The 14189-nt window shown below is 42.8% G+C and overlaps 1 protein-coding gene across 1 annotated transcript in view; it reads right to left on the minus strand.

The window, feature by feature from the left end:
• The window catches only part of PDZD2 (PDZ domain containing 2), a 137583-nt gene that overhangs the window by 11806 nt on the left and 111588 nt on the right, over nucleotides 1–14189 (minus strand). The window contains 7 exon segments of the mRNA XM_009318453.1: nucleotides 18–2290; nucleotides 4318–4462; nucleotides 5650–6440; nucleotides 7590–7755; nucleotides 8524–8627; nucleotides 9610–9691; nucleotides 12536–12668. Of these exon segments, the coding sequence (XP_009316728.1) occupies nucleotides 18–2290; nucleotides 4318–4462; nucleotides 5650–6440; nucleotides 7590–7755; nucleotides 8524–8627; nucleotides 9610–9691; nucleotides 12536–12668 (3694 nt within the window).

Genomic DNA, 14189 nt, shown 5'->3' on the forward strand with positions numbered 1-14189 from the left:
CCTCCAGCAGATGGTACTATGTTTTGCAGATCTAATTGCCCAAGGTCATCTGCACTATAGATGTTCTTGATCGTGTTCAGGCCTGTTACAGGGTTCTCAGTCCTCCCTTTCACATATTCAACTTTTGGTGTCCCCTGAGGAGATGAAGAGACTTTGGACTGACCATCTCTGGCTCTGAAATCATCCACCTTAACACCCTTACCCTGACACACTGCAGGCTGCATGGAAACTTGCTTTTCTTTTGGCTTTTCCCATGCCTGCTGCAGGTCTGTTAGCTCCCCACAGCCACACTTCATTTCACTGCTCGCTGTTGGGCTGCCGGTGCCATTCAGGAGAGGCAGAAGTGAATCTTCAGAAATGACCAGCAATGGTTTATTTTCTAGCTCTGACTTCAGAGTCCTTGAGGCTGCTGAAATGTTCTTGCCAGGATCTGGGTTTGTAGGTGTATTACGGGACAATGGTGTTTTCTTCCCCAGGAGTTTAGGGGACAGCTGTGGAGAAACAGAAATCCTTTTCTGATCAGCCCCACTGACTTTGGTAGGATTAATGCCAGAAGAATCCGAATTTGCCTTTGCTTTGCTTTTGATGGCGAACCCTTTTAGCTTTGGTCCTGCTTTGGCCTTCTGGTTATTTAAAAGGGTGTCCATTATACTTTTTTGTGCCATTCCCTTAGATTCCTGACAGGATTTTTTCTGTGAGGATGGGCTGTGCGGTACTGCAGCTCCTTTGCAGTGATTTGTGCCTGAGCTTTGGACTTTTCCGTTGGAAGTCCTTCCTGAAGTCACAGAGTTAATTTTCTCATTTTTCCCTGGCAAGTCATGAGTTGTATTAGCCTTTGGATCTTTAGATCTAGTGGGAAAGGGAGACCTGAGTGATATTGCTCTTGGTGATGATGCGTTCACATGATTGCTGTCTGTTTTAGACGAGCTGGACAAACTGTTGGTTTCTTTCTTCAATAAGCAATAACTAACAGCATGATTACAGTCATCAACCACTGTTTCGCTTTCAGATTTGGATCTCTGCTCATCACGACATCCTTCTTTCTCAAGCAAGTTGTTCTCTAAACCATTGACATTTCTAGCAGAGCAAAAGCTTGTCTTTTTGCAGTGCAGAGACCCTTCCTCTTCGATAGATTCACAGCACTTCATATGTCCGTTACTGTTCCCCAAACCTATCTGTTCTTCTGTACTTAAGGCACCATTGTTACAGAAAGAGTAAACTTCAGGGATACTGACTGAATTCTTTAGGATGTCTCTTTCTGGCAGGAAAACTGAGGAAGGAGAACACAAGGATGCAGAGGACACATCTGAACACTGTGAGGGACATGGAGTGGGACCACCATGATCTTCCAAGCCTAGTTTGTTGATGCTTGTCTCCAGTGACCCACACATTGCACAGCCCTCAGTTTGCAAAACTTTGCTACTGTAAGGTTGCAGTGGGGACAGAGAGGATGAGCTTGTTGCAGATGTGAGATGCTGCTCCTGTGTGGGCTTTTGCGGCTCATCGTTCATGCAACAAATCTCAATTTGCTCCTCATCCGACTCCATTACAGTACAGACTGCAGGGGCATTAGCAGCAGTGCACGGCCCAAGCAACCCCTCATTAGCACTATCAAAGGTTTCTGTGACAGACTCTGCGTCTGAGTGAGAATCCTCCGCAGCCCCATACATAGACTTTGGAAAGGGGTCGCTTCTCTTACCTTCCAGAGAGTTCGCTGTAGGCAACTCATCCTCATTTAAACTGCTAAAATTCCTAGAATAGTTATTTAAAGAGTTTTTATTCACAGTAAAAAGTTTGCCTGTGTTAATGGAGTCCAACACAGACAGCCCCAAAACCCCTTGTGCATTAGCTCCACAATTCATAGTTTTTTCCAGCAGCTCCTCCTTGGCTGGTCGTGCCTCAGATCCGGGACAGCCTTCGTCAGTCCCACAGCAGCACATCGTGGTGTACTCATCTCGGAGGGGGCTTTCCGCTCGCGACGGGGTGCGCGAAGCCCTGCTCTCGGGAGCACCCATTTGGCTGAGCAAGTCATCGATATCGGTGATGGGGATGGCAGCGCAGTCCTCGGCGCAGCTGCTTTTCATGGTACCTCTTTGCACGTCTTTGCTCGTGGCATCAGGTGGCAGTGTTGTTCTCTCCACCGCGCAGCCGCCACCAGCATTTTGCAAACCTGCTACTTCTCGCTTCCCAGCACTCGGTTCTTCCTCAGTTGCGAGGACGCTGTTGACATCAGCCTGATTTTGACTGTCTACCCCTGGAGACAGGATGAGGTTTGTAAATCTGCTGACAGCTGCACCATGGTAAAAATAAATGAAAAAAAAAGAAGCAAAATCCTGTCAGATATGGGAAGTGATACACAAAACACCAGGTTTTATTACAAAAATAGACACCCATGAAGTCAGACTCTACGTTTTCCTTTTGCTCTGCACTCCTCCTCTTCTGTGATGATGTTTACAACAACTCAAATTAATCATAACCCTGTGTATCTGAGTAGCACACAGGAGGGAGCAATCCACTTATCCAAGGTGAGTAGTCATGATCTGTTTAATGCTCATCTTTGAAATTTCAGCAGTCAAAGCAGCCAACTACCAAAGTGTCAGCGTGCAGTAAGTCAGGCTGAGCAGTACCACTTCTCACTACATGTTTGATCGAAGATGTCTCCAATAGATTGCAGAGAGTACACAAAGCCCTGGCATAGCAAACAAAGGTGAACAGATAACACAGTGACGAGCTGTGCATAAGTAACTTGATTGATCCTCTCGGCACTTCTGCAGGTGTTTAATGTGACACGCATGGGTGATGTTATACTCGTATTAAGCATATGGGCTTTAAAGGATTTCTGGCACAGACCTTCCCTTGTTTCCAATACATGTTTAACCCACTCTGGGGCAACATACTGAGCTCCCTGTCACTGCTGCACTCCAACACCCGTTCCTCCAGCCCTGCAATTTTCAGCACTTCACCCTAAGTATCTGCTTGCACCTTTCTACACTGCTTCTGGGACACCCATCCCCATTCAAGCTGCTTTCTAGAGGCCAGTTACTATCAGATGAGGCCCAGAAAATGCATGGAGAAGGAGGGGTGTATTCACAGTGTCAGCATCCTTTCCTCCTCATTCAAATGTGCCAGCACATCTCTCTAATCCTTGCACAAACCTGCGGGATTATCCACACCACTTAACTTAGGTAGCCATGTTAAGAAGTGCAGGTTTCTTCTGGAGTCAACAAAGGGGAAGAGAACTCAGAAAAGCATGTGAGGCAGCCAGGTTAGGATATGAAGTACTGCCCTGCTTCAGCATGCTGGATCACACACTGAAGAGACCCTCCTCTCTGCCAGTGGGGCAGGGCAAGGGGAAAGCAGAAGAGTTGCCTGATACAGGAGTGCCAACGTGCCCCTACCCCAATGCTATTAGTGTGCAAAAGCCACTGCAATCTAAGGAGACAAGAACAGGACTCTCTGCCAAGCCAGGGATTCCTTAAAGAACAACTGGAACTGAAGCATCTGGAAGCACTTTAGGCTCCCAGGTATTAATAGGTACACAAAAAAGATCATAAGCTAAACCGAAGCAAAATATTATGTTCTTCCTGAATTTGAAAAGTATGCTTTTCTTTTTCAAACACTCATTTCCACACCACGTAATTTGTACAGTCTGTGGGGATGCATATATTGCTGCAGCAGCATAAATCAGCCCTGAGCAGAAAATAAGGAGGTATCAAATGCTTCAATTCAAACTAGGAAACTTTTTATAAGAAACATGCAAATAAACATTTTGATAAGATTCTAGTTTTCTTGGGTTTTTTGTTTCATCTTTCTGCACATTAGAGAATTCTGACACATGAAAGGGAAAGAAAGAAAAAAGGCTTTTATTATCTTATTGCCATTCACAAAAACACTATTTAAACTTCAGCTTTTAAGAGAGAAAGATGTGATTATAAAGGGTTAATATATTTACTGAACAGACACAGCAGTAAAATGGGTTGTCAGGGCAGGGTTGCTGCCAAGTTAGCTCCAGGTCTGCATTAAATGACTCAGACCTCTGCAAATACTGGCAGGAGGGATGTACAGTAAGTGAGATCTTTGAACGCTTCACACAGGAGTAGGTTTGCTCTGCTCATCATGGTGCTAGGAAGGACCCTGAAGCCTGGTTTGGTGATGAAGTGCTTTGCCTGGCTCACCAATGCAGACACAACGTACCCCCTGTTTTTTCTCTGAATCTATGTGGGAAACTGGGACAGCAGATCAGACTCAGCTGATCCAAGGGAATTTTCTTCACTGGTACTCAGAATAAATGGTACAAAAGCAAAACTACTTTCTCACCTGATGCTGCTTTCTGGATCTCCAGGGTTACGGATGTGGGAAGACACTGCATAAGCAAGCAGATTTCCTCGTACGTCATCTTACTGACTGGGATACTGTTGATGGTGGTAATCTCATCTCCTACAGCCATCTTGCCCATTGATCCCTGATGCAATGAGAGATCCAAGGAAATCATAAATACACCTCAGAAGCCCTGCCACAGGGGCAAAGATTGCAGGGAAGCAGTTAATGGCTTATGAACAACATTCCCTATTTCACATCACCGCAGATCACAGGTACCACTGCTGTCAGTTGGCCAACACGTAAATAAAGAGCAGACTGTGCTTTTGCCAGGAGAGGAATTAATGATCAGTCTAAAACAGGAAGGTCAAATGAGCTGCTGGGTTCTCTCAGAGATCAGTATCAGGATGGAGGACACAGCCCTCTTCATTTAAATGAATTGGGATGGATCAGTCCTAGCTTCTTCAGGACTGGAACACTGTCTATCATTTTTGCATTTCATGTATGAATTATATTCCTGGTCCCAATCTCCCATTGGACCAATGGGACTCTCCTAAATAACTAAGTTGGACCAGGACTGAGCTCTTAAGGTAAAAGCCTAAGTATGTTTCTAAACACTGCACAATAAGTCAGAGGAAAAGGCAGGAACAGAACCCGAATCCCCAGCTCTCACAGCCTAATTCAAACTGCTACGACATATCCCCTCTTACCCTAGCGGCCACTAACTAGATTAAAAATGCTACATCCAGCTTTGTACACCAGAGTATCCTCCTTCCTCTTTCTGCACTTTTGCATCTAGGTCAGCAATTCCACATCCAGCATGAAGCAAGTATCCTCACTAGTATGTGCATGTATGAGATGCAGAAGAGCAATGTTACTGGTACGGCCATGGCACTTGGCAAACCTGACTAGGGCCTAAGGCCTCCTGGTACCAGATTTGTATAACACAGCAATATGTCCAAATAAATTAATAAACATTTTTACCACCAGGATTTACTTATTTTGTCTTTGCCTCTGGTAAAAAGAAATGAAACAAAAGGATAGTATTCCCTCAAAACTGTGACTGCAAGTGGGAATCAGTCCATCTCAGTAGATCTGCCTCTTGACTTTCTTAGTTTTGAATCAGCCAAGGGTGCACTTCTGAATCAGACACACTTCATTTAACAGCAGCTTCAGAACAATATGGGATGAGATGTTTTGCCCAGCAGAGACAAACATCTCCCCTGCGCTTACTCTCAACAAATCACTTCCTTAATAATAATCATCATCATCATCATCATCCCCCCTGCAAAGTGAAAGCAAATCACAAGGCAATACAAATTAAAAAATTACCATTTCTGCTGCTCCACCTGGCCGCAGTCCTGTGACAACAACCTTTAAGGGTATGGCCTGGATTTCCAAATCCAGGCCGAATGACTCGTGCTCATTGCGAACCAGAGTGACTACTTCACCCTGGCCCTGCCCGGCCCCATCAGGTGCTTCACACTTCTTGCTGTGAGGGAGCGTCCTCGCCACAGGCTTGTTATAAGAGCCATGCTCCTCTGTCCTCTGTCTCTGAAGGCTTCGGCACTCAGTGCTCATCATGCTTTTCACTCTCGTGACTGCTCTGTGCTCAAGTTTTGGCGACCTCTTAGATTCGAGTTGTGCTTCCCGGAGCTCCTTCAAACTCAGGCTGCCAAGACGAACTTCAGGCACACTTGAGTAATCGAATGCTATGATGGGGAAGAAAGGAGAGTCAATTTGCTCCAGCGAGCTGTCTGCAGACTCCACGGAGTTGCTGAAGACAGGGGAAGACGTCTCTGTGCTACTATGTCTAGTTGATTCACTGTCCTGGCTCTCATCATTGATTTCTACAGACGAGGTTGTAATGACAATGCCAGCATCCTCCTGGCTCTTGGCCCTCTGGCTTCTTTGCACGTGGGAGCTTTCGTCATCGTCACTAACGTCACCATCGTAGAAAACAACCCTCCTCTGCCGATGAAAGGGGCTGCGGGCAGATTTGGGGCTGTCGCTGAGGATGCCGGGTCGGACAGACTCCACGTGCTTGTTGTGAAGGCCGGATGATCTCCCACTAGTTGGAGAAGCCAGACCATTTGCTTTTGCCGCTCCTGCTTCTCTAGCAGCTAGAAAAAAAAAAGTTATACTTTAATGCCATTTATAGATGATTTTTAATACCATGCATCTGACTGCAGCGGAGTACATGTGGCTCTGTTTGCAGGGCTTAACCTCTCTTCACAAAGCAAAAAGCGGGTTTTTCATGTCCTCCCTCTAACTACAGTAAACAGCAAGAGGGACAGCAGATAGCTCCACGATTTATGGGTAATTCCTGAAATCAGTTCATGGTACATCTGGTTCTATTTTCAGTTTATTTCTAAATTATGACTATGACCCAAAGAAGAAAGGGATGCAAATTCACATGTGTATTTTAATTTAAACAACAGAATTTCTTTCACATTTTGCTTAAATTTATGCTCAGGATTGCCTGTATCAACTTACAGAGAGTGAAAAATGCTTTCCTGAACAAAGACACAAGCACACGACAATAAGTTTCAATTAAAAACTAATAAACCCAAGAACCCTTTCCACATCCTTCTTAGAAAGAACTGCATCTTATTTTTGTAGAAAGTTTTTTTGTTTGCTTTGTTTTGTGGGTTTAAAATGTTAAAATGCTTTTAAGCATTAAATAATGAATTTCCAGAGAAAAATAAGCTGTAGACAAAGACATTACTTGAGAAGCACAGGAAAGGGAGAACAAATGTAATATCCTTTGAATTTGAAATCAGGTGCAAGTCAGTAAGGACATGCAAGATTCCTTCAGTCCATTACTATGGGGAGGAAGACACATATGCAAAATATCTGATGTCAAATTGAACATTTGATTGGTTTTACACTGCTATAGATGACATTTTGAAATTGTGTATTTGAGATGTTATGAACACTTTCATTTAAATGTAATCAATCAGATGATCATCAGTCATTTGAAAAAAAACCTGCAGTGCTGTCAATCTAGTTTCGGCCAAACCAATCAAATAAAGTCATTTTCACATAATCAGAGCAGCAATTTGGACAAAATACCATGGAAACGTGCATTTATGCGCATTGTTGTAAACCCCTTCCATTTTCCAGAATTTCATATGATCAGCACTGGCTTGCACTACGCTGCCAGGCATTTCTTACCAGCACAGGAATCACCACAGCTCTCCTGTAAAGCAAACCAGCGCTCAGTGACTCTCCCCATTAGCCAAATGACCAGACACATTTCCGTTGCTTACTCAGGTTGCCAGGAAGAAGAGAGCCATCATCCAACAAACTGTTTCTGCTCTTCTGACGGAGCTGCTCTTCGTCGCAGGAGCCAGTTACAGCATCAGAAAACGAGAGCTGGCTCGTACTGTCGTGTGAGAAGTACTGGGAAAGCTCTGCCTCGGAGCTGACAGATCCCTGCTGAAAAGAAGTGAGCCTAGTGACCGGCCATCATCGATGTTTAAAGTCCCTGTCTGCATGCAAGCACCTCAAACTCCACTCACATCGCCCTCATCAATAAAGAAAGTTTAAAGCCAATTTTTAAAATAGAGGACTTGTCAGCATATTGAGAGCCAAACTGTCAAACTTGGATGGCTGAAATACTGCACATCAATAAATTTTTAGCCAGTATAATAAATAAAAAAGGATTCCAAATCCCACTACTTTGCAGATATGGTTCAATGCAGAAACAAGGGATGAAACCATTCACTTGTGTAATTCCCTTTATACACTTTCTGCACTGAGAGAAGAGAAGGGTTTGTACCTCTGGACACAGTTTGTATTCCTTCTTTGGCTCTCCCAGGAAAACCAGAGACTTTTCCACCACAATGGCTATATAGAGAGAGCAAGCGCTCAGCCTTCTGCCCACAGGCTCAGGTCTCTCCTGCTAACCTTGCCTCTGTGTCCCACAGAGCAGGGGTGCCTTCAAGGTGGCAGGAGGTGGGAGCACAGCTTTCTCTGCCTTGCTCTGCACATTGCTCCCAAAGGCTATCGCCACACAGACTAACAGGAGCTTGCTGCTGTCATGATTTAAACGTGTGACATAAAAAACCAAACCCTTTTATGGAGCTCATGTGACAGGGAAGGAGCATAGAGGTTTGGTTTTGAACTCCTTGATCAAGTAAGAGCTTCAGTAAAAGCTAAATTTGAAGCAGACGCTGTATTTATTGCATCTAATCCTTTTACCCGGCTTGCTGGCTCCAGAAAGCGTTTCATAGTCCAGCTGAGGGGAGATGAGGTCTCTCCTTGTTTGGCCTTCACATTAGGAGATGGGCTTTTTTGTACAGCTCCTGTTAAACACAGCTTAGTTAGATGCCAAAAATTAAAGTTGTGGTCCATATATCCAAACAAGCTCCTCATTCACCTTCTGAGCTGGGGGCTGAATTTAATCCCACTTATTATCTAAATTGCTTTCCTAAAGTGAGATTTATTTAACATTTCACAAGCTCTCCCTTGGATCAGACGAAACATTATCACACAGACACATTACGCCAGCCAGGCCCAGGACAGAGCTATGAACAAGAGATGAGCAGGAGATGGTCTTCCTCACCGGCTGGAGCATGCTCCTGGCTAGGTGCAACCTTGAAAGACAAATTAGCAGCCTCTGGCAAGGTCTACTTCAAACAAGGTCTTAGCTGACACAGATACAAAAAGGATAATTACAAATTTAACATTTCTGTCTAAAAATCACCTTACTAGTCACTCTGTCATTGCCAAGAGTTTGGTTTTATTTGTAAGATTTGAGGAAGTGATAAGTCTGGAGTTCAAAAACATCAGGCAAATGCCAGAGCACACATTTTGACATGACCCCAAAGATTAAAATGCAGTTGAAACACATAGTCCAGTATGCAATATCTGGACTTTTTCAAATGAACACATAAATACTTTCTCTTTTTCTTTTTTTTTTTTTTTTGGCATCTACATGGGTAAGTGTACACAGATGGAGTTGATTCCTCCTGTCCTTTCCCCACTGGGACATTGTCCTTCCCATTCATCCTGAAGAAAGGATAGAGCAACCACCTCTTGGCAGTCCTACATTCAGAACATGGCAGCCTAGAGAAACAGAGCAAGTTAACATCAGCTATAGAGTTGATCCATCTAAACTGGATGTTTTTGCTAAAATTTCTGCAGTGGACAGAGTGCTTACATCCCCCAAACTGTCCTGCTGTTTTGAGGGCCCTCAAAATATTGACGTTGGGGAACCCAAGAGCACGTCCTTAAACCTTCCTGCATCTGGAAAAGGACACATATTAGGAGAGTCCATGCTGCTACCTGTGACGTGAGCGGAGCTGGCGTCCTTGCTCTCTCGGTGGGTGGTACGTGCGATTGCTTCATCCATCTCCTGCTCAGAAACCTAAAGTCAAGTGGAAGACAGAGATCAAACTGGGTAGATGAAATGAAGATGAAAGTCTGACCACTTATCACTACAAATGCATGATTCATTTCAGATATGGTACTATTTTTAAAGATGCAGTAAAGAAGACCTAGTTCAGAGCTCCTAAGCCCTGGTCCCCTGATTCAGACTCCCTCCGTCCCACTCTCCTGCAAAAACCAGGAGGCAGAAGCCTGCTGATTTCATGAATTACGCAAACAAATAAAACAGCACTAGACTTAAAGAAATCAAATGAAGCCATTACAGCACAATTTTTACTCAATTAAGTACATTGATTTATCAACAAAATATTACTTTAAAATAGACAAAGGCTGGTTTGTACAAGCATACATCAGCAACAGAAGATACTCTACACTTAACCTACCGGAAGAATACCAGACTTTCCAAGATATTAGCTGTCTTTTTAATTTTAATTTCTCCTTGCTTTTAAAAAGAAAACCTAAATCAGTAATTGGGAATTAATGTTTCTCTGGTTTAAGAATAAATACTGGTTTACTGTATTTGCTAATTTTGTCCTGAAGTATTGCCATGCACTTAATTTTTATTACTGGAAAACTCCATATAATTTTATAAACAGGAACAACTAGTCTGTAGGAATATATATATTTAAAAACAGAAAGCAAGTTAATTCTGTCGAAAATTATTCCTACACACATTGCTTTACAGGAATTAAAATTCAGCATAAATAGAGACTAGAAACTTGAATCTTTCTGAACCATGAAGATTTGAAAGATTCCTAAGCAAACTCAGCAGTTTAAACATAGTTTAAATGCCACATTCACTCAGAATAACAAGAAGAAAGAAAATTTTGTGGTATTTCTCTTGGAAGTACATGAAAACACCGAAGTGAACATATTCAGCAACAAAATGTACTGTGGACCTTTTGTGTCATAAAATGAGACATTAAGTATAAAAATGTCTAAACCAACATGAGCCTTTGTAGAAATACATCTCTGTTTTCAGCCTGTGGCATGACCTTACAGCTAACCAAAAGCCTCCAGGCTCCTGGGGCACAGGGAGTTCCTACAGGACATGGACCGAGCCCTGAGAGTATGCTCCAGGACCTTTACACAAACCTTTGGGTACAAGATGTCTCCAGAGTAAAACTAGGTGCTGGGCAGACTGCAGTATTTCTTTAAAGCTAACCAAAAATCCACATTTCGGCAAGCTCTGCCAATTTTGATTTTCAGCATCCTCTATGCCTCAGGCAGATCAAACCGGAGAGGGACAAGCTACTTCCTAGCTACAATCTGCAGGCTGGCGTAGTAGTAAGAGCTAATAAAATAAAATAAAATACCCCACACACTTCTGTAGGTCCCCCAGTGCTGTCAGAAAAAGGGTGACAGTGACATAACGATAAATATACGTCCCCATATGGACACTCCTTCAGAGATCCAACTATGAGGGACTGCGGATTCAATACTGCTGGGGGGGAAGAAACGCTTTAGGGTGTCTCCAGCTCAACTTTTAGCTTTTCTTAGCATTTCTTGGCAAAGAATTTGTTGTCATTTTAAATATCACTTACGGAAAACTGTAATAGGAGCCACTTAATAGTTTCCCTCTGTTACTGAGTAATAGCAAGCAATTAGCTTAACTCAGTTCATCTTCTCAGCAGATACCTGGTTAGGTCACTCATCGGCTTTCAAGCCACCACCACAGCAAGATGAAGGACGGAGGAGAGAGGGCAGGCTCCGCTCCATGAAGTCTTTATTTCATGCTACTTACAGACTCTCCAAAAAGTCTATATGCCTTAATAATGCAATCAAATTGAACCATCGTGCTGGTTCAGCATAGCATACAGACTCCCTAGAAATACTGTTATCTTAGGCTATAAGCCCAATTCTTACCCCCTCCATGCTTACCTTTAACTAACAGAACCACGTCCTCTTTCTTTTTAGCAGCACAAGGCCTCACAGCAATGATAATAAACTCTGGGCAGTAGACCCCTATTTGTCTATTGTTTGTATATTTGATTTAGCAGAAAATACGCAATTAATTATAAAATAAGAAACCTGAGTTCTCCTAGATATGGATTTATTAAGGCCCCCATTTGTAGTTAAGAGTTCAAAAGTCAGAGCTCTCTGGACCCACTAATGCAAATATTTTTACAGCTTCATTCCTGTTTAAACAGGAAGGTTTTGTACACTCATGAAATTCTTTGAAATATTGAAATAAAAGAAGCTGTTATTCCCTATAGCTTGGTTAAAAGGCTTTTATCTTCTATCATCAATTTTTAAAAATTGCTTGAAAATACTCACTTTGTAAACACAGCCTTATTTCCAAATTGCCCTTACACAGATTTCACAGTAGCAGTACATTCCAAATTCTCACGTTTTAATTCCTGAAGGAAAATTTTGATCTTTGGACAGATTTTACTTTTTTAAAACAGTATTCCTACTACTTTATTATAGTTGATCAGTTCAATCTGTTGATATTTATATTCCTGGCGCTAAATTATATTCTACTCAAAGACAAACTCTCTGCAAAATAACTTTAAGGAGGAAGAGGTCTTGTGCCGTATTTGCATTGCCACTTGGTCCAAGTACCGAGAAAGATGGGAACACTTCACTCAAGGAGTTCCAGGAAAATTGCATTTGATCAGCAGGTGACTAAGTGAAAAGCAGCAGGGACAGTCCAGCATTGCTACAACTTACAAAACTGGAAGACATCATTACAATCCTGGCTTCTTGCACAACACAGAGAGAAAAATCCAGTATTCTTCATTTGCTGCTTTCCTGACAGCAAGACTCAAATTACAGCGCCAGACAAAAACAACCCAGATACACTAACACATTCTCTCCTCACCTTTGGGTTAGGATGCCGACTAATGATAAGGCTGACCGGACCTGGACCACATTCGCTCAGGATGGCGTAGGCTTCACTTAACGCCGCATGACGCAGGCTCACTGAATCTGCCTCCAGGATCTGGTCACCCCGACTGCAGAGAGACACAGAGCCAGTTAATCACAACCGCCTTCTACAAAAACACTCGTGCTTTCAACTGATGGCCAAGCTTTGTCAAAGATACAAGTATATGGAAAAGATCTGACTTGCAAGGACACCAGTCTTGCTCTTCCTCCCAGTGATGTGAATGCTTTAAGTCCCGTTCACTTTGGGAGGGAGGTCCAGAGATCCCTTCTGCACTTACTGTCAGTGCTACAAACCCTATTAAATCAACAGAGAAAACTGGCTGCATTTGGACCAGGGTGAAAGCAAACTTCAATTCCAGTTCTGCATTCAGGTACTTGTTGAGCACAGAAGAAGAAAAATTAGATTCAGATGGGGTGTTCCTTCCCCTCATATTAAATTACTTAACACAAACATTGATAAGAAATTTGTGATTTAGATTTGAGTTTATGAAATGACTCCAGGAAAAAATTGAGTGCGATAAGCCTGTATTTGCTTCAAATTAACGTATAGAACCCGTTTAAAAGACAAGAAGAAAAAACAAAAACCTCTGAGAGGAAAGCATAGATTGTTTAGTTTTGTTTTTCCAATTTCTTAACTCTTGCACATGGTGCTCAGACATCTGGAACTATTCAAAAGAAAAGATCATCAACTAGGGATATCATTAAAGCATTCTCCATAATTACTAAAGTATTTGCTTTAAATAGACATTCTCAAACAATCTACTACTGCTGATTTACGTTGGGCTACTTGTGACAATGGAAATGAGTTTGCACTGTGAGTCCACACACGAAAAGCAAAAAGGCAATTGCATGTGGCAGCCTTCAGTAACCTGTACTTCTGGTACGGGCTCAGGAAAGCAAAGGGTGACCTATCAGTTGTGTAATCATGCTGCTGCTCTGCCCATCTTTTAGATTTAAACAGCTATTAGAAACTACACAGTTGGAGTCACTTACACAGGCGCATGATTGAGAGGGGGAGCTCAGATATGGAGGAGCTGGGTTCAAACCTCTTCTGGTATTGCAAAGCCAGTATTTGATTAATGAAGTTTTCCAAAAAATCAAAACCATCCTGTAAGTTTTGGCTTATGGAGCCATAAACCGCTGATGGGACAACAGAAGCAACGTCTCAAAGAAGCAAGCTAGAAATCTGGGAAGCATGCCTGGATATAATCAATCACTTAAACCTAATAAACGATACAATTGTTACATACAGACGCAACCAGCACTGCAATCTTTTCCAAAGAGGCTTATAAGAAAGCAAGTTAGCATTAAATACTGTCTCCTCTAGACATTTTGATATGGTAGGAACTTTCAAGGGTTTTGGCAGGGATGCCACCATAAAATTATCTTCTTCCCTTATTCCAAAAAATCAAATTGCTCTATCACAGTTTTCCTGGTGAGCAAGGAAACAGAAGGCACTCTCTACCCATGTGAAAGCAAGGCATTTGCTCAGCCTCTCTGCACCAGTGCTCACGCCACATGTTCAGTGCGGATTGCGTGGTCCCAGCGGGTCTTCAGCACAGCCTCCCCTCCTGAGCGATGCTCCCAGC

This window comes from Pygoscelis adeliae, unplaced genomic scaffold (genome assembly GCF_000699105.1).
Source record: "Pygoscelis adeliae isolate BGI_AS28 unplaced genomic scaffold, ASM69910v1 Scaffold272, whole genome shotgun sequence".
Taxonomy (NCBI): Eukaryota; Metazoa; Chordata; class Aves; order Sphenisciformes; family Spheniscidae; genus Pygoscelis; species Pygoscelis adeliae.